The 25,529-nt window shown below is 30.5% G+C and overlaps 1 protein-coding gene, 1 long non-coding RNA gene and 1 other non-coding gene across 4 annotated transcripts; 2 read left to right on the plus strand and 1 right to left on the minus strand.

Moving 5' to 3' along the window:
* Positions 1-14,857: 14,857 nt before the first annotated feature.
* Positions 14,858-14,929, minus strand: TRNAT-CGU. The gene has a single exon. It is a non-coding gene; the product is annotated as a tRNA-Thr (tRNA).
* Positions 14,930-16,191: 1,262 nt separating this feature from the next.
* Positions 16,192-17,168, plus strand: LOC116000890. The gene is made up of 2 exons (XR_004094184.1): positions 16,192-16,309; positions 16,845-17,168. It is a non-coding gene; the product is annotated as an uncharacterized LOC116000890 (long non-coding RNA).
* A 4,991-nt stretch (positions 17,169-22,159) lies between these two features.
* LOC116001720 (protein TIFY 9) lies at positions 22,160-25,234 on the plus strand. 2 transcript variants are annotated; one of them, XM_031241638.1, is made up of 6 exons: positions 22,160-22,321; positions 22,409-22,535; positions 22,625-22,727; positions 22,839-22,926; positions 23,091-23,152; positions 24,889-25,234. In XM_031241638.1, exons 1-6 carry the CDS (start codon positions 22,210-22,212, stop codon positions 24,961-24,963), a joined length of 567 nt encoding a protein of 188 aa, XP_031097498.1. In that variant the 5' UTR covers positions 22,160-22,209; the 3' UTR covers positions 24,964-25,234. The 2 variants fall into 2 exon arrangements, with proteins under 2 accessions (XP_031097498.1, XP_031097497.1); XM_031241637.1 differs by having other exon boundaries at positions 23,091-23,148; positions 24,885-25,234.
* Positions 25,235-25,529: the final 295 nt, after the last annotated feature.

Raw genomic sequence — 25,529 nt, forward strand, 5'->3', positions numbered from 1 at the left:
ATAGATCATTTAATATCTATAAAATCATTGCAATCCTTTAAAAAGTATGCTCTTGATCGAATGATATGTTTTTGCCCTTTTACATAAATGATAATGCAGAGGGAAAAAAACAAAGGAAAGAAAATTTACACTTTTACCATCATATTTAATGCCTCACAAACATATTTCTTAATAAATGACTAAATTTCAAACAAATTTGATAGTTTAAGAATCGATTATGGTAACCTAATGGGGTAGTTTAATTGGCAAGTGAGCTCTCTTTATGGGAAGAATTTCGGGAGAATCCGGATTCGATTCACAGAAGTGATGATTCCTCCTGGGCCAGCTCCCCTGCCTCCCGGAGCGAACAATGGTGGACCCGGACCGTTAAACGGATAGAGAAAGACCCGGTGAATTTACCAAAAAAAATCGAATTAACAGACAGAGAAAGACCTGGTTGATTTACCACTACAAAAATGTTAACATTTAGTGACGCTTTTTAAATGTCGGTAAAAATAAAAATACGTCGCCAAATGTCTTTACTGACGAAATAAAAACGTCACCCGGACCGTCGGGTTAGCGGCGTATGGAAAGGTATTACTGACGAACTTAATTTTTCGTCACAAAATATTACAATTACTGACGTTTTTTCATGGTCTTAACAATGTCATGGAATACATACTTTTTGAAACGAAATATTAAAAAACGTCGGTAATAGTTTGCGACGAAGTAAAATATTCCGTCAGCAAATGTGTTTTTACTGACGTTTTACATACAATTATGTTTGTCATGAATAAATTTAATTGGTGACGAAAAATGAAATGTGTCAATAAAATAAAATTTATTGACAAATGTGTACATTATTATGTTGTCATTAAAAAAATTAATTGATGACAAAATAATAATTTTCAATAAAAAGACATTTACGGACGTTTTTCCGTATTCGTTGTCATCGCAAAAATTTTATATTTGCAGATATTTGTAATTTTTTTAATAATTGATGATATTTACATATACTTGTGTATAAAAAAGTTTACACAACAGTTTTATGTAATTGAAAATAAAATATTTTAGCATCAATTAAATGTTCAGAATAGAAGATTATTTTTCATAGTATAATATTGAATTACAAGGATATAATGTGATACAAATGATTCTTAAATAAGACCATACTAGACATGGGAATATATACAATTTCATCAAAACTATTGAGGTTGACACTTTGGAACTCCTTTGTCTTGGCAAGGTCTGATTTGATGAGTGCATCTAGGAATGCAATAATTCCCTGCCACTAAAAAACATAAATAATTTTCAAGCATAAGTAATAAATTATTCAAAACTATATATTCAATTCAAACAGTTAATTTACATCGCTTTTATACTTTGTTGTGATTATATTTAATTTCTAACCTAACTTGCTTGTAGCACATAATCCAATTCCATTCCAGCACTATACTCCCAAAACCAATATTTATATAACAAAGAAATGAAAATTAAAATTCTAAACTTTGGCTATACCTTCAAATGTATGCCCCTTGTAGTTCAAATTCATAATTTTAATTTCCTAAGAAACAAGAACACCATAATTGTGATCAAACAAAAATCAAGTAATAAAACTTAAAGCAAACCACATAAAAATATAAGAATACCATCGAAAGGAACTTTGTGTAGGCAACAAATCAGTAGACAGTGGAAGAAATGGTAGAACAAATGCAGTTTAAACACCAAAATTACCTTGACTGGAAAAATAAATGAAATTTGAAAACCAAAAACGATAGAACAAATGAAACAAAGAGAGAGAATCATATTGGTACATTGCAGCATAAATGAAATATATTTCACCATAAACAATGTTGATAGAAAAAAAANGTATAAATTCATTGTTGTGATATTTTATTATCTATAGTATATTATAGATCATTTAATATCTATAAAATCATTGCAATCCTTTAAAAAGTATGCTCTTGATCGAATGATATGTTTTTGCCCTTTTACATAAATGATAATGCAGAGGGAAAAAAACAAAGGAAAGAAAATTTACACTTTTACCATCATATTTAATGCCTCACAAACATATTTCTTAATAAATGACTAAATTTCAAACAAATTTGATAGTTTAAGAATCGATTATGGTAACCTAATGGGGTAGTTTAATTGGCAAGTGAGCTCTCTTTATGGGAAGAATTTCGGGAGAATCCGGATTCGATTCACAGAAGTGATGATTCCTCCTGGGCCAGCTCCCCTGCCTCCCGGAGCGAACAATGGTGGACCCGGACCGTTAAACGGATAGAGAAAGACCCGGTGAATTTACCAAAAAAAATCGAATTAACAGACAGAGAAAGACCTGGTTGATTTACCACTACAAAAATGTTAACATTTAGTGACGCTTTTTAAATGTCGGTAAAAATAAAAATACGTCGCCAAATGTCTTTACTGACGAAATAAAAACGTCACCCGGACCGTCGGGTTAGCGGCGTATGGAAAGGTATTACTGACGAACTTAATTTTTCGTCACAAAATATTACAATTACTGACGTTTTTTCATGGTCTTAACAATGTCATGGAATACATACTTTTTGAAACGAAATATTAAAAAACGTCGGTAATAGTTTGCGACGAAGTAAAATATTCCGTCAGCAAATGTGTTTTTACTGACGTTTTACATACAATTATGTTTGTCATGAATAAATTTAATTGGTGACGAAAAATGAAATGTGTCAATAAAATAAAATTTATTGACAAATGTGTACATTATTATGTTGTCATTAAAAAAATTAATTGATGACAAAATAATAATTTTCAATAAAAAGACATTTACGGACGTTTTTCCGTATTCGTTGTCATCGCAAAAATTTTATATTTGCAGATATTTGTAATTTTTTTAATAATTGATGATATTTACATATACTTGTGTATAAAAAAGTTTACACAACAGTTTTATGTAATTGAAAATAAAATATTTTAGCATCAATTAAATGTTCAGAATAGAAGATTATTTTTCATAGTATAATATTGAATTACAAGGATATAATGTGATACAAATGATTCTTAAATAAGACCATACTAGACATGGGAATATATACAATTTCATCAAAACTATTGAGGTTGACACTTTGGAACTCCTTTGTCTTGGCAAGGTCTGATTTGATGAGTGCATCTAGGAATGCAATAATTCCCTGCCACTAAAAAACATAAATAATTTTCAAGCATAAGTAATAAATTATTCAAAACTATATATTCAATTCAAACAGTTAATTTACATCGCTTTTATACTTTGTTGTGATTATATTTAATTTCTAACCTAACTTGCTTGTAGCACATAATCCAATTCCATTCCAGCACTATACTCCCAAAACCAATATTTATATAACAAAGAAATGAAAATTAAAATTCTAAACTTTGGCTATACCTTCAAATGTATGCCCCTTGTAGTTCAAATTCATAATTTTAATTTCCTAAGAAACAAGAACACCATAATTGTGATCAAACAAAAATCAAGTAATAAAACTTAAAGCAAACCACATAAAAATATAAGAATACCATCGAAAGGAACTTTGTGTAGGCAACAAATCAGTAGACAGTGGAAGAAATGGTAGAACAAATGCAGTTTAAACACCAAAATTACCTTGACAATGAAACAAAGAGAGAGAATCATATTGGTACATTGCAGCATAAATGAAATATATTTCACCATAAACAATGTTGATAGAAAAAAAAATNTAAAAAAAAAAAAAAAAACAGCAAGCTCCTTATCTTCAACTGCCTCAGCTATAGCAGTAGCAAAAGCATTTTTCATGCCTTAGAGATATTCAGCTCTTCAACATTTTGTCCAGAACTCATGAAACAAAAGCACAGATTACAATACAATACAATACAAATGAATTAAAAATAAAATACCATCTTAAATATGACAGAACTACTCTAAAGTGGCAATAAACTAATGTTTTGTGTACCTTCTTCGGAAAAAATTTAAGACATGCCTGATGAACAATTGGTTTCTCTGCAAAAATTTGAAGAGTATATAAATTAAAAAGTCATATTGAAATATAGAAAAAATATACTTACTCTAACAATACATATTCATTAGTATTAACTCTAGAAAGGCTCTTTTACCAGTTCATTTTCTTTATAAAAATAAAAAATAAAAATCAATGAGCCATAAAGCTCTGTTAGTTGTTCCATAAGTACTCTCTAAACTATCATCAAATCATTTTTTGCTTATAGAGCTAGCTGCCTGCATTTAGTTCAAACTCACCTGCATACAAACAGAACATGGGACACGATGCTATCTCCTGTCAAGTAACAGAATAGATGAGGTACTATCAAAGTAAAACAATCATTTAAAAAAAAGGAAGCAAGAAATTAAAAGGGAATGAACAGGCTTGAGGCAAAAGAATCTACATTTTGCATTAGGAATTATAGATTTGTTGCTCAACTATTTTGGACAGGGCATTCTTTCATAATCGATAACCACCATATAAGTTGAGCTTTGAGAGCATATGCGTGAGAGAGAAACAAGGTTAAGCTTTGTGTGTTTTCTAGAGGTTTTGGGTGATTATATGATGAGAAGTGTGAACTAACACTCTAATCCTGTAATGCCACAATGTTTTATGCGAGTTATAGATAGCAGAGCAAATGTATGTTATGGACAGAAGCAGATCCTCCCAGTAAGCTGACCAACAATTATTTTGCATGAGGGGGCCGGGAAACAAACAAAATTAGAAAAGCAGATGAATGAAGTAGAGAAAAAACACTAAGAAAGTTTAAAACTCATTTTATCTAAAAGCATAAACTTGATATCACTCCTTAGTTTTAGCAAAGTACTTTACCTTGTAATTCACAAAAATTTCATCCATTGAATTAATTCTTAGAAGACAGTACAAGGTATTAGTATTGTTAAAAATTCAACTCATTAATTATTAAGTATAATTTAAGACATGTAATTACTAAATATATATTCACATACCAGTTTTGGTTAGATCTCTCTAGTGCTAATGCAGTAGTTCTTCATATTGTTGAAACTTCATTTTCAAATCAGCCACTCTTTAATATCACTAACTTTTGAATTCAAATCCGCTTCAGGAACTCAAATACTAACTAATTACCTTTTTTTTTTTAAATATCAATTCTTATTTTAATTGCAAATAGCTATATCCATAATTTTTTCATATCAACTCGACATAATTATTAAATAACAAAACTATATATATATATATATATATATATATATATATATATATATATATATATATATATATATATATATATATATATATATATATATATATATATATATATATATATATATATATATATAAGGCTCATGTCTCCTTGATTTTTGTATATAAAATCTAATGGATATTGGACATTGAAGAGTTCATTTGCTTGCAGGGCACCAGAACTGCTATTGGGAGCCAAACAATATTCAACAGCAATTGACATGTGGTCATTGGATTGCATTATATATGGCTGAATTGTTATCCAGAGAACCATTATTCACTGGAAAATCAGAGATTGAACAACTCGATAAGTAACTATTGTTGTCTTTTTACTTTTCTTTTAGATGAAATTGGTTGTAGCTGTATTTTATTCCCACTTCACAGTTCTAATGTGCTTTGTATATCTTCAGAGATTGAGCAAAGATTACGAAGAAGTAGTAACAAAGTTTTGAGAAAAGTTCAAAACATATGAAAAGAAGAAATGACAGCAAAGTTTTGACAAAGCAGCAGGAATTAGAAAGAAGCAACAAAATTATGAAGAAAAGAAAGCAACCACAGAATTTCGTAGAAGAAGAAAGAAGCAACAAAGTGTATCTACAAATAAAACCTCAGCTAAAAAAATAGTCAATGCCCATCAACATTATTAAAACAACCAAGCCTCTAATANTTTTAAAAAAAAAAAAAAAAAAAAACTACAGAGAAAGCTATCATATTCTAACTAATGAGAGCAAAAAATCACCCAAATGATACAAAAAAAATAGAGTTTATATATGGATGCTTGGGTGGAGATTAGTTGATTAGGGTTTGTATCTACCTGGACATGAATCTTCTCTTGTAAGCTTGGGTACTTTGGAAGACTTCCACTGTGGTTTTGCAGAGATGAAGGCAGAGAAAATAGTGATGAGATGAGGGCAAATAGTGATATGAGGGAAAAATAGTGAAATTAGAAGTAGAGAATTTTATTATACTGCAGGGTAGTGAGATGAGGGGAAAACCAGATCAGAGATGTAGATTTTTAGGCCTCTTTAATCTATGAGAACAACAAAATACACATGTAATTATCAAAATTAAAAGGATCTAATCCATTCTAAACAACTAACCTTACTGGCAAGAAGAAATTAGTGAACCACTAGCTTAGAGGATGATCTTTAGTGTCACCTTTCTTCCTTCTATAGTGCGGTGCCGCTGCGAAAACTACAGAAATCTTATTGCAGTGGAAATGGCGATGGTGTCACGGATCGGTGTTGATGAAGATTGTACTGACGTACTACTGCTATGGTAGTGTAGAGAGGTGAAGTTGAGGATTGTACATTGTGTGATTGAAGATTTTTAGAATGTTTTTTTTATTTCTAAATGATTGTTTCAGGCGCTAAATGATAAAAAGATTCCCGCCAAATTTTTTCACTTTTCCTGACGTTTTAGGCTACAATTGATTCTTAAAATAAAACATTTAGAGATGTTTATAATAAAACGTCATTGATTCTATNAGATGTTTATAATAAAACGTCATTGATTCTATATCTTTACCGACAAAAAAATTATATTTCGTCAGCAAATATGACAAAAGAAATTTATTGTCTCTACCAAAATATATAGTGACGTTATTTAATATAACGTCGCAAATTATTATCTTTAGCGACGTTTTCTAGAGCGTCGCTAAAATTTTCGTCGGGAAATGAAAGATTTCTTGTAGTGTACCCAAAAAAAAAAAAAACCGGGTTGAATTGAAAGTCATTGTTGGTGAAAACTAAAAAACATGCCAAAGGCCTTGTGGTCAAGCGGCATGAAGTGATTCTCCCAAGTGGGAGGTCATGGGTTCGAGTCTCAGTGGGCTTCAGTAGGTTTGGACAAAGTATATGGACAGATACTACATGTAATAGGGTCAATAGTATTCAAAAAAAAAAAATAGTCAAAGGTTTATTCGTGGAATTAACTATTATATATGGACAATGCTATCGATTTTTTCTTTTAATTTTTTTTTATATCATTTGATGTGGTTTAATAATCTAATTAGTGATAAGATTAATCAATTTAAAATTAGTTAATAAACATAAATAGATACTTGTTTTATGTCAAAATATTTGGCAAAAAGAAAATGTTAGTAAAAAACAATTTGAATAGTAATTTTCAATTTGCTATTTAGTAGTAATATCGTACTTAAAAAATAAAAATAATAATAATAAATTGAAAAATACAATGGTGAATATCATGCATATGGATTTAGAGCCAAAGATAGAGTTGATAACACTTGTGTCCACTGTGCGCATATTATGAAATTTGGTCCAGATTATGTACTTTTTGTTAACACATTATATACATTTAGTTAATATATAATATATTTTTAATATGTGCATAATCTGTTAATTAAAGATAGATCTTTGCTTAATTATGAGTTTAAAGACAACTTTGTATATGAATTTGGTCAAACACACTGTACATATTTTGCATAAAAAAAATTGTTTGAGTTGTCCAATTGAACATGACAACGAGAATTCTAAATCAACTGTCATAGTTGAACACAACGTTTTGAAACGTGTAAATAGACAAGTCAAATTTAATGATTTAGTTGACAATTTGGTAGTTGCTTCAGTTTGATCATCAATGCAACGATTTTTTCTTTTTTCTTTTTACCTGTGGGAATTAATTAATTATCATAATCATCTGTCTAAATATATTCACCAAAAGTTCATTTTTGTCTTTCACGTGTTCCACGTCACTACCCCAAAATTTAGAAATTAGAAGAGAAAAAAAGTCAACAGCTTTTGAAGGGTGAAGAATCAAAATCAAATCAGGAAGTGTGGACATTATTATTATTATTTTTCTTTATGTTCAAATCGATCTTGGATTCAAACATTTGAAATCTTGAATGACTTTTCCACTTTATAATTAATAACGAAGACTTAGGTTGTTGATGCATCAAATTCACAACTCAAATGCTACTTAGGTTGATTAATTATCAAGAACTCCATGTTTTCAAACAACTATCTAATACTTTGATCATAGTATGTACTTTATAAACCATATCCTTTATTTAAATTTAGAAATTGGTTGAAAATCTAAAATTTGGATTATTAGAAGTATAATTTTTTTATATGTATAAATTTATTTGAGTTATTACTCAAAATGATCATCATTTATGTCATAATTCTTAATGGTCATTGATTATTAATTTACACAAAATGGTTCCTTAACTATGCACAATTTTACTTATTTTAGCTCTATGTTACTTATTGGGCTAAATTGAGTAAATTTTTACATGGTCAATTGACACATCAATACTTCACTGTGGACTATTACACGTCTGACCTTATTTTATCTTTGGCTCACGTGGACTGTAGTTTTATGAGAAATATTTTATTTTGATTTTTGTTGGTAAAAATTCCTTACGGAGAATAACGAATGACAAATTATATTGTGAATCATCGATAAATGTTTTTTTAGTATACTGTATGTTCATTTTTAATGTATTGAAAGTTCATTTTTAAGTAATGTACTTAAACATCAATATCCAATACGTTAAAAATGAACTCTCAAACAATGAGCATTCAGTAAACTAAAAATGAAATTTATGTTAGTGGTTCATCTTACAATGTAAATCATAATCCACTGTATAATGATTGATAACTAATTCCGATCCATGGGCCCTCATATAAATGGCTATTTTCTTTGTAAGATGAATAAAAAGTTTAAAAAATAACAATAGAATATGTATATTTCAAAAAATGTTATTTCGTTCTCGACATATTCCATGAACCGAATGCAATGCAAGTGATTTGCATGTTGCCACAAGTCATTGCGGTGAAGTGCCATTTGGTGAAAAAAGAGAAATAGGAAGTGAAGTTTTATAACTAGAATTTTTGAAGACTATTAGTAAATGTTGATATAACTATTAATAGAGATATCAATGCACCATTTTACTAACAATTTTAAAACTAAGAATGATGGCGCCTATAGCATAGAAATTGAATCCATTATTACCTTATAATTCTACAATTAAAAAGTATAATTTTTAAAATAAAAGCGTAGATTGATTAAATGATAAACTTTAGAGATGATGTTTAATTAGATCATGATTATTCATGATAAAATGCAAAGAAACGAATAAAACAAATGAAATGGAAAATGGTATAAAAAAGCAAGATAAATGAAAAGCTGGTTTAGTTGCTTTAATTTCAAGTCAAGTTTGGAGGCTCCCTTAGGCCGGGATTTCATCACACATGACATAATCCCCATTTCTTTGGCACTTTTTGCCCATTCCTTTTCTTCACTTTGTTGTGAATAATAATAATAATAATAATAATAATAATAATAATAATAATAATAATATGAAGTACATTCCAAAGAAATCAAGAGATGAAGAGAGGAGCAAAGATTAATATTGATGTTTTTGAAGTGAATTTCAAAAGGGGGAAATTTGGGTATTTATAGGGATAGCATGAGACTAAATAAATATTACTCTGTATTTATACAAAAGATGACTAGCTATTACAATTAGCCTAACTAGTTAGTCACAAGTCTATATAGCCCAACCTCTGTCCGCTGATAAAGTTCAATATTTACTGTGTTACAAACTAATAGTTGGAGTTACTTGGTGGAGAGAATTTTATACATTAAGTAGAAGGTTGAGGGTTTGACTCTTACAACTTTGACATTTATATCTATTTCTCTTGGTATTTTATAACACACTTGAATTTCTTTTCTTTTCTTTTTTTCTTGCTTTTATATTCTTTTAGTGTATGAATATCTCTACGCTCTCTTACAATGTACACTACGAATGTAAGAATGTCCGGACATCTTCACTTAGCTGCCTTCCAGTATTTGTAGGCGGGTTTCCTAAGAAATTCCGTCTTTAGTTCCTCCGGTATACAACCTTATATAGTTTAAACTCATTTAAGAGTGCATAAATAATATACATTAGAAAGCTAAGAAAACTTACCCTACTGAAAATTAAACTTGAGATATTTTTAATATCAAATACAAATCATAAAAGAATCCAACAAAATACAAATTACAAGAATTATAACATTATCTTTCAAGAAGATTGTTCAACCCCTAAAGCATATAAAAAAAAAAAAGAACCACACTCAACCTTTAATCTTTACCGTTTTAAAATAAATTCATTCTAAATAAATATATATCGTACTCTTTTTTATTTTTATTATTATTTTTTTGTAATTACCAGTTACTAATCGATGGTATGCATTAAGTAATCTTACTTATGTGTAATAATCTGTAAAGTACACAAAAAAGATAAATTACACTAAGAAAATCATGTACGATAAATTCGACGTACTCTCCTTTTGTTCTTTATAGGGAAATTGTACATATTAATACGGCCTAAAAATCTCAATTAAGAACTAAGAAGTAATAGGTACAATTAAAGTGAAAAGTAGAACCGTTCAGTTAGGTTTTCAATAAATTCAAGTTGTCCTCTATTATTATTATTATTATTATTATTATTATTATTATTATTATTATTATACCCTAAATAAAAATGTTTTAAAAAAAGAGTAAAAATACATTTGAACTTTTTTAGCAAATAAATAAATTGAATTATTAAATTTAAAATATTCAAATAAACAATGAATATCGCTTACATAGATACTAACTTTTTTTGTTGACATAACATTTTAAGTATACAATAGTTATGTGATACGGAGTTAATATGATATCCCTTTGAATTTGCAATGTACAAGTTAAAAATTATCATTTTCTTAAACAACCTTTTAATTATCGAGAAAGAAGGTTAAACCACACATTTTATTTTATTTTTTTAGTTTAAATAAAAATGGGAGTATTGGATTAGGTGAGCATAATTAAGGTGGGTGGACAACAGCGAGGTATTCAATCCTTTGTTTGGTTAGTTGAGGGACAAGAAAACCATAAAAGTAGTACTTTTAGGATTGCAATCCTGGATAATATGACATCCTCTGGGATATAAGGATATTATTGTTTTCTAAATGTTCCTTCTCATTTTCAAAGCCCATTTTCTACAATTACTTATTTTGTTGGCCGACATAACTGGACAAATTACTGTGTGGACCACGGTCTAAAACGATATTATTTTTATGTTACTTTTTTTTTTTTTTAACTTTGTATGCGTGTTAATGAGTTAGAATAATAAAATTTTTAAAATAAGATAATGTATTTTATGAATTAAACTAATGTAGTTTATGAGAATAATATATTTTATGAGTTAGAATAATGTACTTTATGTGTTTTTAGACCGTGGTCCACGTGCATGCAATAATGATTGACATAACTCACCCTCAACCATGTTGCTAATCTCATTATTCTATAATTTACAAAAAATTCATGAGGAATTACTCGAAGGTTCATTCTGAATATAACTTGTTTGGTGATTCTAGCTAATAAAAAATTAGTAGGAGATACATTAACTTAAGTTGATCATAGTTAAATATAGGATCAAGGAGCCAAGGAGGTAGTCTAATTATTATAAATTATGTTATAAGAACAATAATAAACAATTCTGTATTCTCACTGGCATTTTACAGTCATGATATTCTATCTAAGGCCCATTTTAGGCCCCATTTCAAGTGCCAGAATAAAACTCAATTTTTTTGCCTTATTTGGCCCGCTAGAAGAAGGTTGGGAAATTATTCAGTGAACTCGGGTCTATTTAGGTGGACTCATACACAACTAATAAATTTTTAAATTTCGAAAAACTAAACTATTTTAGTGTAGAATAATATTTTATGTAAAATTTAGTATAATAAGTTGGGGATGAATAAAATTTGATGTAAGAATATTCATTTTGATGTGACATTTGGTGCAAATTTTTTGTGTTTTGAGTTTGAGATACAAGTCTAATTTACATTTCAAATTTTGGTTTATAATTACATAATGAGAATAACAAATTTTATACGTAAACTTGCGCACAACTGCAAGAAATAACAAATTACAACTAACCATAATACTCTTTATTTTTATTTTTTCACAAAATTTTTTTTAATGTTGACACTTTCTTTAAGACCTATACAATAAAAATAACGTATCACATATTATCACGTTAAAGAGTAAAAATGAGAGAGTATAAAATGGAAATCCATATAATAAAACTATGGAATAAATTTGGGCTTAACTTCAAATTACAGAAAGTGCTAGAAGATGAGATCCAACTCATAATGTCCCAACACACTATTACCAAGACACATGCATTGTAGTATCACCTCGTAAGAATCAAACAGCTTGCTTAACTGCCAAATCAGCTACCTTCGCCATTAAGTTTCATATTTTAAAAACAAATATTGTATACTCTATATTAAAAAAATGTTATTGAACGAGTGAAGTATAATTTTTAAATAAAAAAAATTTTAAGTTGAAGTTTTGTCAACATCCTCTTAGAAATACCGTAATCCATATAAGAAATAAAAAATCACATATTAATCAAATCAATAATAAATTATTGAATATATTGTATTTGGAATTAATTGTTTTTTTTTTGGGTTAGATTAAGAGCAGTTATATGTTTTTTTTTTTAGTTAGCTAAGGTTCAATTGTACGGTTTGTAAGCACTTATTTGACAATTTTTATTGATATTTATGTGTATACACTATCAAAAGAATATAATTAGTATTTTCTTTTAAAAACTTAATTTGAGGGTGTTCGAAATTGTGTTGTCTTGTCTTATTAACTTTTTATTTAAAAATTTTAGTTGATATAAAATAACTTCAATTTTTAGTTGAGAGAAACACATGTTTAACATAAGTAAAATAAACAACTATATTTGGTCTTGGATTTACAAATTAATCCTATGATATATTATCATCAAATAGACTGAAACTTTAATTTAGAAGTACATAAATACATTGTGATGTGAGATACTTTTAAAAATTATGATCATAGATGGGGGCAAATTATGCTGTGGAATGCAAGGTGGACCTACGTCGTTTTTGTCCGCCTTTTTTTTTCTTTTTTTTTTAAAAAAAATTAGTAAACATATTGTTGAATTTAAAGTTGTCCAAAAATGTGTGAATGTAGAGGTTTCAAAGTGTGGATGTAGAGTATAGAAATCGTTAATGTAGATTTATGATTGTGTGAACGTAGAGTTGTCCCGAAATGTGTGAATGTGAATGTTTCAAATTGTGAATATAGAGTATAGAAATCGTGAATGTATAGTTATGCATGTGTGAATCTGTAATAGAGTTAAGAAGTTTTAGCAACTTGTAGCCCTATAATGTGTGAATGTGGAGTTCTCAAGTTGTGAATGTGGAGTATAAAACCTGTGAATATAGAGTTTTGAATGTGTGAATGTATAATAGTGGTAATATAGTTACTAAACATATAATCCTGTAATGTGTGAATGTGGAGTTTACAAATTGTGAATGCAGTGTATAGTGTATGTGAATGTAGAGTATATTGTATGTGAATGTAGACCCAGGTCCACCTTGCAAGGTGGACCTGGGTCCACGGCATAACAACCCATAGATGGGGAAGTGGGCCTAGGCCCAAGGTCATTATTCAATATGGAAGATAATTGGTGTCCAATAGATAATCAAAGTCCATTGACAAAATTTTAACTTTGAGAGGTTGCTCAGGTTAGATCTTTACACCCATACTATCGTTGGTGAGATTTGATCTATGGTATCTTCTTTCAAATTTTATCCATATAATTAGTTGAACTACCCATGCGAGTAGGGGAATAAAGTTTCTTTAGTTAATTATTTGTAGTCCAAAAGACTCTTTTACGAGATCGACATTTATTATTCAATTTAATCTAATCATTTGTTTGTTGTCAAAATTACTCCCGATATCCAATTTTATAATGTGTCTGGTCCAATAAACCAACAATAGGTACTTAATCAATTACTCATAAACAATTGACTTTAAAAAATGATAAAGTTTGAAATAATTATCAAATTAGTAGAAATAATGGTATTAGCAACATCAAAAAAAAAAAAAAAACATGCAGTTGGATGTACAGATCATTTAAAAAAAATGCAATAAGCACTTTCAACATGCACTTGTTAGTTGTTAGCTTGTAGTTAATGCTAGCTACTATGCCACGTACAATAGTTGACTGAAAATAGATTATCATATTAGAGTTACTATAATCTATCTTGATAATGAAGGGTTGGACTTAATTTGTTTTTTTTTTTTAACGTATTTTTAATTCTACCCATAAATTTTTTTAAGGGGTCAAATCAATCGTTCTCACTTAGTTTGTTAACATTTTAAAAAATTAAATTTAGTTTTTCATATTTATAAAATTTTTAATGTAATCTATAAATAATAAATTTTATTTTTCAAACATTAAATTAATAAGTTTTTTTTTTCTTGGTAGTGTGTAGTTTCACTGATTGAAAAATTATGTGATTAAGAATTGAAAAAATAGTCAGATAATTAATTGAGTGATTATATAACTATTAAGAACGAAATTAATTAAAGTAGGAGTAGAGACCTATTTAAGGCAACGTGAAACACGCTAGGGCCTAGGCGGGTTTTATTTTTGTTTAGGTGACCACCTTGTAGTCAGGCTCGATCAAAATGAAAGTACTTACACTAGAAAGATATCCTCACAACCTTTTGCTTACGAAGCAAACGCACTACCACTATACTATGGAGGCTGCTCTTTAATTACTTGTACATGCACTAGAAAGTTCGTGATAATTATATTTGGGTGGGTGCAAAATAATTTTAGCCTTCAGTGAGAATTGAACTCACGACCTTTTACTTACGAAGCAAATGCACTACCACTATGCTATAAAGGCTACTTTTTAAATATTTGTACCTGCGCTAGAAAGATCATGTGACGAATTATTTAGGCAGGAGTCCTTTCGGGCTGAATAACATATTTATAATTATATTTTGATACAAAATAATTTTAGCCCAGAGTGAGGATTGAACTCACGATGGAGACTACTTTCTAATTACTTATACATGCACTAGAAAGATCGTGTGACGAATTATTTAGGCATGAGTCCTTTCGGGTTGAATAACATAATTATAATTATATTTTGATACAAAATAATTTTAGCCCCCAATGAGGATTAAACTCACAACCTTTTGCTTACGAAGCAAATGTACTACCACTATGCTATGGAGGTTGCTCTCTAATTACTTTATTCGTCTAATTTTATGTGTCTGGTTAAGTTAATGAGTCTTGACTAAAATTATTTTTAATTTAATTTTTCATTATATTAAGTTAATATTAATGTATAAAATAGAAGTATTTGAAAGTACTGATCAATATATATATATATATATATATATATATATATATATATATATATATATATATATATATATATATATATATATATATATATATATATAACATTTTCGAACCTTGAAAACACATTGTAGACAGTTGTAAAATGAAGATCAGATCAATATTTATCAATAAATGAATTTTATATTTATATTTATATGTTACTGAAAATAATACTCCGTATTAAATTAACACATTAATAATTCTAAATTGGAATGATAAGCATTGAGATCGTAACATAATTAAATACTCAAAAAGAAAAGAGGAAATGATTATTTCAAAAAAAAAAAAANAAAAGAAAAGAGGAAATGATTATTTCAAAAAAAAAAAAAAAGGGGGGGGAGGAAAGAATTGTGTAGACTATAAAATTTAATAAAGAAATGAAAATGAGTTTCGCGCGCTGTATTTCTTTAATTGGATATACATAGCTGAGAAATGCATCCTCCACAACTTATGGACTCAGTATTCATTATTTAATACTATAAGCTTCATCATATCCCGGCCTTTTAATTACCTGCAAACCTTTCTTCTAATCTTTACACTGCAGAACCGCCATTGCTAGCATCATCGATCTATCATCTATGAGCTACCAGCGTCTTCATCACGGCCCACCAGGCAAGCATCAACTGCTTTAATTTCTTCATCTTCTCAAAAGAATAAAGAATTAATTTGGGTTTTTTTTTTCCAAATTTATTTCTTGGACTTTCAATTCCATGCATATATATGAAATAATACTGTTTTGCTTTAATTTAATTGCAGGCCATCATGAGTCGCCGCCGCCGTCGACGCACCCGCATCATCCGCCGCCGCCGGAGCCCCACCTCGAACCCGTCCCACACCGAGAAGAGAGCGATGGCTGCCTTTCGTTTCTGAAAAACTGGTATATGCATGCATTCTTCATATATCACTTAATTCATATCAGGGACAGATCTATAAATATCCTTAATTGGGATAAAATTTAAACAATTTAAAAAATGCGATACAAAATATTTATGAATCATCATACATACTTTTTATTTTAATTAGATTTACTCTATGCATTTCTACATCAATTTGAATGCACAATTAAAATTTCGACTAGTATGTTCTCATGCATTCTTAATATATCACGTTTGATTCATGATAAGGACAGATCTATAAATATCGTTAAGTGGGGGGTAAATTTTTAATTAAAAAAGTTCAAAACATGATAAAATCATTTTTTTAAAAAATTTTAATAAGATATATGTACAATGAAAACTTATAGATTGCGACTAGATAGTTTATAAATTTTAATAATTGAATTACGAAACATATTCAATTCATAGATGCTTTTTATTTTAATTAGATCTCTGATCTAAGTATTTATAAATTAATTTGAATACGATAACGCAGAACTGGGAACTGATACCTATTACCCATTTTTGAAATTGCAGCGTGGAATGTCTTTGCTGTTGCTGGCTATTCAAGAAGGTGTGCTGCTGCTGCTGCTCTTAATTCCCAGGAGTGCATATATAATCCTCAAAAATAATAATTATCGTTGTTGTCGTTGTTGTTACGTTACGTTGTTGTGATTGTCAATCTCCATCTTCAATTCGTTCTCCTAATAAAATGCAGCACGTACTAGGCCTGCTTAGCTTGCTGCCTGTATTAATCCTTTAATTTCCAGTTAAGGTTTGCTTTGAAGGTTGTTTATTTGACATTATGGTACGGTTGTTATGATATATGTCATGTGCATTTCCTCGCACTACCATTATATATCTTCTATTATATTATTATATTTGAATTATGCTGTAATTCATAGTAAGTGGATCTATTTGACTTCACTAAAAATTGTGTAGTGATACTGAAAGTTGAACCAAACCATTAGTTATGAACTACTTTTTTTAATAGAGTTAAATATTTGACTTTAGTATCGTATCAATATATTGGGATATTAACATGCCTAGAATAATTAAGGATTTTGGCCTTAACATTTACTTGACAAAGAATGACACCTATTACGACTCTATTGTCTCTTAGCCTATTCCCATACAAGTAATTGGAACAGCCCCCACCAACCGTCATGCACTTGGCCAGCCCATGTCATGATCATGCCTAGTTGAACTATATAACACCATTAATGTGCCTTTTTAACCTATGTGAAATTCAGACTCCCAATAAACCTAATTTCATTGACTTCTTAAACAAAGTCAATTTAATTAGTTAACAATAATGAATTAATTAGGGTTGGATATGTAATTTAACAGAGGGTACGTGTCTGTGTTTATGCTTATCATGAACATCACCAATGGATTTTTGTGTGGGGGGGGGGTGGGGAGGGGGAGGTTGGTGTAGTTTTTGAGAAAGCAAATTTATGGGGAGGAGGGAGTGATGAGCACAAATGATGAGTGTAAAAGGGTGTAATGTCGTTCCGCTGAGGATTGGTGTTATGGCACGAAACTGTGTGAATTACCAGACACTAGAGTATATGAATTTATAGAATCCAAGTAACAAAAACTGAATGATGTAGAATAAAAGAAAGCAATTGATTAAGGTGAAAACTATATGATAAAGGTATGGGCCAGATTAGGGGATTGTAATCTTGATGTTCCAACCAACTCAGGATTAGGGAAAGAATAATTAACCAAGGGATATATGGGCAATGCACAAAAGAATTCTACTCAGCTACTTTCGTAATCAATAAGAGAATTAGGCTAAAATTGCCCCACTGTCGTGATGCATCAATTATAACCTTAAACACCTAAGCATTGTAAGCCCCCAAAATTACCTCTACTTTCATAGCAGAAAAATTAGGTTGAAATTGGTAAGGCTCGAGGTCTCATCCAACTTTCATTGTAATGAATCTCTTTTCTAGACTAGCAATTAATTGTGGCCATCAATCAATAACAAGTAGAAAGAAATCTCCAAATCAACATAAACCCTAGGCAAAAGATTCAATCCCTTTATGCAATAATCACATATTGAACATCAAGATTAATAATGGATCCCTAACCCGAACCCATAAACGAATTACTCACGCATGGTTAAAGTAAACAAAGCAAAGCAATAATAAATAACCATAAACATCTTAAGAAATAAAGGGGAAGAGAAACTTAACTGATAAATAACAAATCCAACTTCAATCCAAGATTCCAATCTTGAAATTAACTAATCTAATGTAAAACTAGTCTAAACTATGCTGGGGAAAATATAAACTAAAAATTAGGGTTCAGAGTAGTAAGGGGAACCTCCTTTCAATTGTAGAGAATAGGTCAAATATATAGGAGGTAAATGGGCCTTGGCCCATTAGGCAACTTCCAATTCTTTTCCAACTTGTATTATTCCTTGTAATTCCCTTTTATTCCAGAACTTGTCCAAAATGTTCCAATATTCTTCCTTTGTTGTTCCTTGTAGATAATTCAGCACTTGGACAATATAACACACAAACAATTCCCAATTTCACTAGGTACAGAAAATAACCTTCAAAACAACTAGAATAAGGGGTGAATAATTGTACAAAATAGCAGATATCAGGGAGGATGAGGATAGAGAAAAAAAAATCTCCGTGCAAATATTTTGATTTTTATCAAGACTTGTAGGATCCACCAAAATCTATGGTTTTCACGTCTTGGTCGCGCGCATTGCAACATAGGGTCTAGCTGGGCATGTGTAGTGCATGCCTTGGTTAGCGTGTAATGTGTTTTTTGAATGTGCACACAAGAGTTTAGTTTATGTCGATGGTGTTTTGGGGAGTCGGATCATGCTGTTGGAATTTTGTGCCGTCGTGTTCTTCCACTATAGTTGGGGGTTTGCGTCTGTGTACCAGGCTTTTGCAGATTACCGCGACTAAGAATAAGGAGAAGGTTTGTAGAAAGAGGAGCGACTGATTTACCCCCACTTGGTCCAGTCGGATGTATTCTTACATTTTTCTGTAACTCCATAATACCGCAATCTTGTATTCAAATCCATAAAACGATCTCATCCGTTGATCTTATTATTTAACGCACTAATCAGGTTCGAATTGAGATAATCTTTGCTTTCAAACTTCACCCATGTAACTAGGGGGCTGTGACTGCTTATACGAGCTCGAATTGAGATAGTCTTTAATAGGTGAATACGTGACTTAAGTTAGTTCTTATGTACTCATTGCAAAAGGCTTCTCATATGAGAACTACTCCTTCTGTAAAAATTTGTGGACAAATCCAACAAACCATTAACCTGCAAGATTTAATAGATGAAAAATCAAGTAAAAAATGAGCGAGTCATTTTCATCAATATTACAAAATTTTGTTTATTTTCAACCGTTAAATCTACTAGATCAATTGTTTAGATTTGTCCACAGGTTTTTACTGGGGCATGATTTTCACCTGATTATGAATATATATACACACACCTTATGGGATGAGAATTATTTTACTACTTTTTGCATTTGACCGCAAATGTTTGAATTGTTGAACACGCCCTTCAAGTTAGGTTAATCACGTTTTATTTGTGCTTTTGTAAGCCAGAGCAGTGAAGTTGATTAGGCCAACTGCCTCATCTGTATAATCCTAATCTTGACCATATTCTTTTGTCTCCAATTCCAATTTTACAAGTTAAGAGATTCCAGTATTGTAAAGGTTCCACCATGTTAAAATATGTTGTGCCAGACTTTTCTTCGAACATGAGTGTGGGGCCAATTTTAGTCACATTCAAATTAGTTTCTTAATGATAGAAATGTTAGATGCTATATTTATTTAAAAAAAAAAAAAGAAGTTAAAATAAGAAGGTGATGGCATACAAAGTTGTTAAGCTAGGAGTAGGCGTGCGTGTATTTTCCATGTGTTTGATATATATATTTATTTTTTGTAGGGACGAGAAAATCTGTAATCACTATTCGTGACCTAAGAATGCGTATTGAGTGAGCGCTCAAATAAAAAAGATTAATAAGTCACTCTTTGTGATCTTAATCGGTAAAGAACCATAAAGTAATAAACCAGTATAAGTTATTCATAATTGACCAGTTTAAATTAAGAAAATCGATTGACAACTCCTGCATTATGCTTGCCCTGTATGACTATATCTATGCTATAAGTGAATAACAATTTTAACATCTATTTTTTTTTATCGCATATAAAATTTGTAGACTATTTATGTTTACACTAAGCAACTATAAATTAAATTGCTATTTAACTATAATAATGTAAAAATTAAATTTACACCTTTCTCAATCAAAATAATTAAGTGTATAGGAGTCTAGAAGGTAATAGGGACGAATCACGTTTTCCACGTATTTGACGCACTAATTGCACCACATTAACTTTTTTCCCCATTTTCACGTTATTGCCGTGAGAGGCAATATTGTTGCGCACACAGTAATGATGAACGGCTCTGATAAACTAACAATATGTACATGAATTGATTCATGCTATATCTTCTCCTCATAAAGTTGTTTATTTATGTCACAAAAGAGATGAACAAGTATGTGAAACATAATTTTGTGTCTAAAAGTAATGAGTTAGATTTTTATTAATGTCTTTTTCATTAAATTCGTATATGATTTTTCTAATGTATTTAACTTTTCGTGTGGTTTGTGGCGTGTTTACCACATCATGAATTTTTTTAAAAAATTATTCTTTATTTTTATGAGTATTACCATCATACCCCCCCTCCCCCCGCCCCCACCCAATTTATTCCCATGATATTTTTTTGGATGTAACTCATGCTCTCCACTATCGGACACAATGACTAACCCCTCATGATGTTAATTGGTTATTAAATTCATTTTTTTTTAAAATTAGTAGTGAGTCAACCAATTCATGAACACTTAATAAATGAAAGTCACATCAAAAGAATAAAATATAGAATGGAATTTCAAGAGTAGTAGAAAGCATTTACCTTAAAAAAAAATACTTATAGAATGAAATTTCTTATTAACTCCTAATTGCTAAATCAGTTCATGTATCATGAGAATAAGTTGTTATTGTTATAATTGTTTCCTTTTAGCTCATAGCATTTCTCAGCGAAATGAATTATCTTATGACAAACGAGAGACAATGTGCAGTGAAAGAAAAGAGACAAAGTGTAATCACAATAACTTTTTTTTTTTTTTTTAATTCCAAGGTCTTAGAGCATCTCCAACCAAATCACCAAAGCAGAAAAAGAAATGGCGTTAAAGCCTCAAATCAACACAGTAAAACACCAATTTTTTGGTGCAATGTGAACAGTGCAGCACCATATTTGGTGCTGTATTGTTAATCCGCACCATTTTTGGTGGACATTTACTTCCCATTTTACCCATATTTTGTTCTTTATCTTTTTTATAATTATTTTTGTATCCTTATTATTTTTTTTTATATATATTTACATATTTGGTTAAATATTTAAATATTATTAAAAATAAATTATATCATTTGAAAGATCTCATTAATATGATTAAAACAAGACTAATAATATTGAATATAATTTAATTAAAAAAATTACATAAAATATAATTAAATTTTAATTAATTAAATACACCTATATGTTAAATAATAAAAGTATAAATATAATTTTTTTATGAGAATATAAATTATTTTAGTCTACAGTAATAAATAAGGCGTTGAGGGAGGGAAAACGATGGCATGTGAAAAGCACACGAGAAAATTAACTGAGGTTCCGTGGATGAGTAGATTAGGTGAAGCGTTGTGTTTGGGCTTATGACACTCGTGTATTTCGTGCGCTTCATTTATTATTCTTCCTGGGCCCCACCCTACCCTTGTCGCACTCCTCTATAACATTTCCTTCGTCTTTATCCCTTTCTCTGAAAGCAAGCAAGCAAGCCCCAAACGCACCCCTAAAATGTCGAAACTGGATTCCGCCGTCGAGCTCGATTTCTTCGGCATGGAGAATCAGGCCGCCGCTAAGCCTCCACAGCCTCCCAAGCTCTTCGAGCGCCGCCGAAGCTTCCGCGGTTAGTTTATAGCGTTTTAGTTTTTTGTAATCTGGAATTTTATAGTGAAATGCTTGATGAATTTGTTGTTTTTGTTTCGTTTTGTAGATATTCAGCATGCGATTTCGAAGATCAATCCGGAGGTCGTGAAGAACGTGATTGCTTCCGCCTCTGCGAATTCGAAGGAGGAGCCGCGTCTCTTCCCGGCATTGCCTGTTTATGCGCCAGCTTCCAGGTGTTTTTCTTAATCTCTTCCTTTTCCTCAATTGGAGAACAACCGGAAAAACGAAAATGAGTGTTCTGATGATTTTTGTTTTCTGTTAGGACTACTACTGTGTCCTCCGCCGAGAACGGCGGTGGCGAAACGGCGCCGTTGACTATCTTCTACGACGGAACCGTTTCCGTTTTTGACGTCCGCCGTCTCGAGGTCCGTTGATCCTAACCTTCATTTTCCTTGTTCTTTGGCTATTGTTTAGTTCTAGAATCTGGAATTCTAGTTAGAGTGATAAAATCAAACCGAATAAATTTTTATATGTAGGCGGAGAAAATTATCAAGCTTATTCAACAAGAAAGCCTCTCTAAAACTGCTGACTCGGCTGATTCCAACCTCGCAAATACCGATGGAGGTTAGCTTTCTCTCTTTCATCTAGTTTAATTGATTTATTTATCTTTTTAAATTTTTTAACGCACATAACTACTTCTCAAAAAAAAAAACACACATAACTATGCGTAGACTGAACATGAAGGTGTATGCATTTCGTATGCTTAAATTGTAGAAATTTGTGTACAGATCTGCCATTACAGAGGAGGAAATCTCTGCAAAGGTTTCTGGAAAAGCGCAGGTCAAGGTTGGTACTAATGCTTAAATCTTAAGAATAATTGTTTTATTATATCTTGTTATGTACGTCTATTATCTGTTTTTCTCCTTTATTTTCTATTAATATATGACCATTTCCATATAAATCATAAATTGCATGCATACACAGCTGTAGATGTTGGTGAAATCCACCTGTAAAATCTCCTCTAACCTGAAAGAGAGTATTTAGTGATGGAGTCTTTATTGTTAAAGTATTAAACGTATTCCTTACATTAATTAGACCTCTTTAAATTATCTTCAAAGAATTTCTACCATTCTCGAAGTAAAAATAACGACTTTTTAAAATATTTTACTTTACACTTATTATAGTTGAGATTAATAAGTCTATTCAAAGTGGTTAGAGGTGGTTTCCTGTTCCTTTGCCACTTCCCTAATATTGTGATTAAGATTTTCTATAATCTTTATTATTCTAAAGAGCTAGTTCTAATTTTATTATCTCAATTATACTGTTTTTTCACTCTTAATTTTAAATACATTCCTCATTTTAAATTTTCATAGAAGACTAAGAATTTTTATCAATATAGCCAGCACTTCTCTTAATTGGGTTGGTTCAGTGTGAACGGTGATTAATCTGAGTATTGTATAAGTTTAAAGGTGTTTCTTATAATTAGTCCTTACCTAGGACATCTTGTGGTCCAATAAAAAAAAATAGAGGATTAAAAACGATACTCCATAACTGTTAATAGTATCTGAATTAAAATCTTCCTTTCTTAGAAGACTAATTTTAGTGAGTTTTAAATTCGGAAGATTAAAGTGTGAAAAAGAAAAAGTGGGGTGATCAATCTTGGGATGAAGCTTGTTGAGAAATGAGAATGAACATACCTACAAGTATAAAGTCGATCCGAGAATACTCGGGAAGCAATACTGTTACCACGTGACGGTGTACTGGCATGGTAAATTGGTAAAAAAAAAAAAAAAAAAAGCCTTGCCTGCCGCCCGTAGTACAATAAGTTTATTATGTGCCCCATACGGCATACCAGAAGCATGAGTATTATTTTAATTATTTGTAAAGAAAAACGTGGGTTTTTGAGAAATTTATTAATTACCCCTGGCTGGCTGGGCAGGCTGGCCGACCCAAGGCCACTGGCCATGGGCAGTTGCCCTTTCCTTTCAAATCACGCTTTTCCTCACACTATGTCCCACTCCATATTTGATTCTCCGTATTTAGTCTATAATTCCTGGATGGGATATCTTCTCTGAATATCAATTCATATCATGGGGAGATTTTGGAGGTTTGACGGAAATCGACATTTTTCACTGCTTTGTTTTTACTAATGGGCTATGGATCTATGGCACGTTTATTTGTTTAATTTATTAAATTCAGCCATCCAGGACTTCTTCCCTCTTTGACTTGAATTTATGTTAGGTTGTAAAAACTAAGAATGGTGCCTTTGACCTAAAATTTTGAGAGTCCGAGTTTACTATGCATATTCAAATGATGCATGGGTATTTAGTTACTGTTTAATGACTATTCTGTAGTATCTAGTTTGTCATTAGGTTTTTGTGATTATTTGTGTATTGATATATTATAATGTAATATATATATATATATATCGTATCGAAAAGAAAAGATTTACTATTTGTCTAGTCATACTTAATGTCTGACTTAATGTGGTCAAGAAGGCGAAATTATTTGCCCTACCAGGGAGAAAATAACTTTTTTGATAAATGAAGAGAGAATATTAAACGGCGATGAATATTTTGCAGATTAGTTATGGTGTCACCTTATGGTTCTCCGTCTGAGTATGCAGTCTCAGGCGACACTGCACTAGGGAGCCAAGCCTAGAAGGAGGAAAAATGTGCAGTGGTACTGATGATGATAAAGAGGACAACTTTGACTTTCTTCTCGAGCTTGTCTAGTTGTCTTAACTAAAATAACGTGGATGTTCCTTTTTAGTTACGTTCTTTTTTAACAGTGCTTGTTGCCTTGTTAGAACTTAAATCGCACGTTTAAGTATTGTTTTTGTTTTTGTTTTTCTTTTTTAAGAAAATGTTTGTACCCACTGTATATACGTGGTACTCTTTTATCGGGCTATGTGCACCTTTGTCAACTACTACTTGCTTTTTTTTCTTTTTTTTTTTAGTACAACTATTACTTGCTTGTTAATTTATTGGCATAATACATAGTACTCTTTTATTGCGCTACTTGCACCTTTGCCAACTGCTACTTGCTTGTTAATTTATTGCCATTATGCCAATACAAGGATGAGAAAGTGCCCTAATTAATCTAAATTTAGATTACAAACGAAAATTAGGTTTAAATCAATTAGCTCTTATATTTAAAGGAAAATATCATTAAGACGGAGTTAATCAAAACAAATACAGCTTGTCTAAAATTAGCATAAAAGAAAA

Source organism: Ipomoea triloba, chromosome 13, assembly GCF_003576645.1.
Source record: "Ipomoea triloba cultivar NCNSP0323 chromosome 13, ASM357664v1".
Lineage (NCBI taxonomy): Eukaryota > Viridiplantae > Streptophyta > Magnoliopsida > Solanales > Convolvulaceae > Ipomoea > Ipomoea triloba.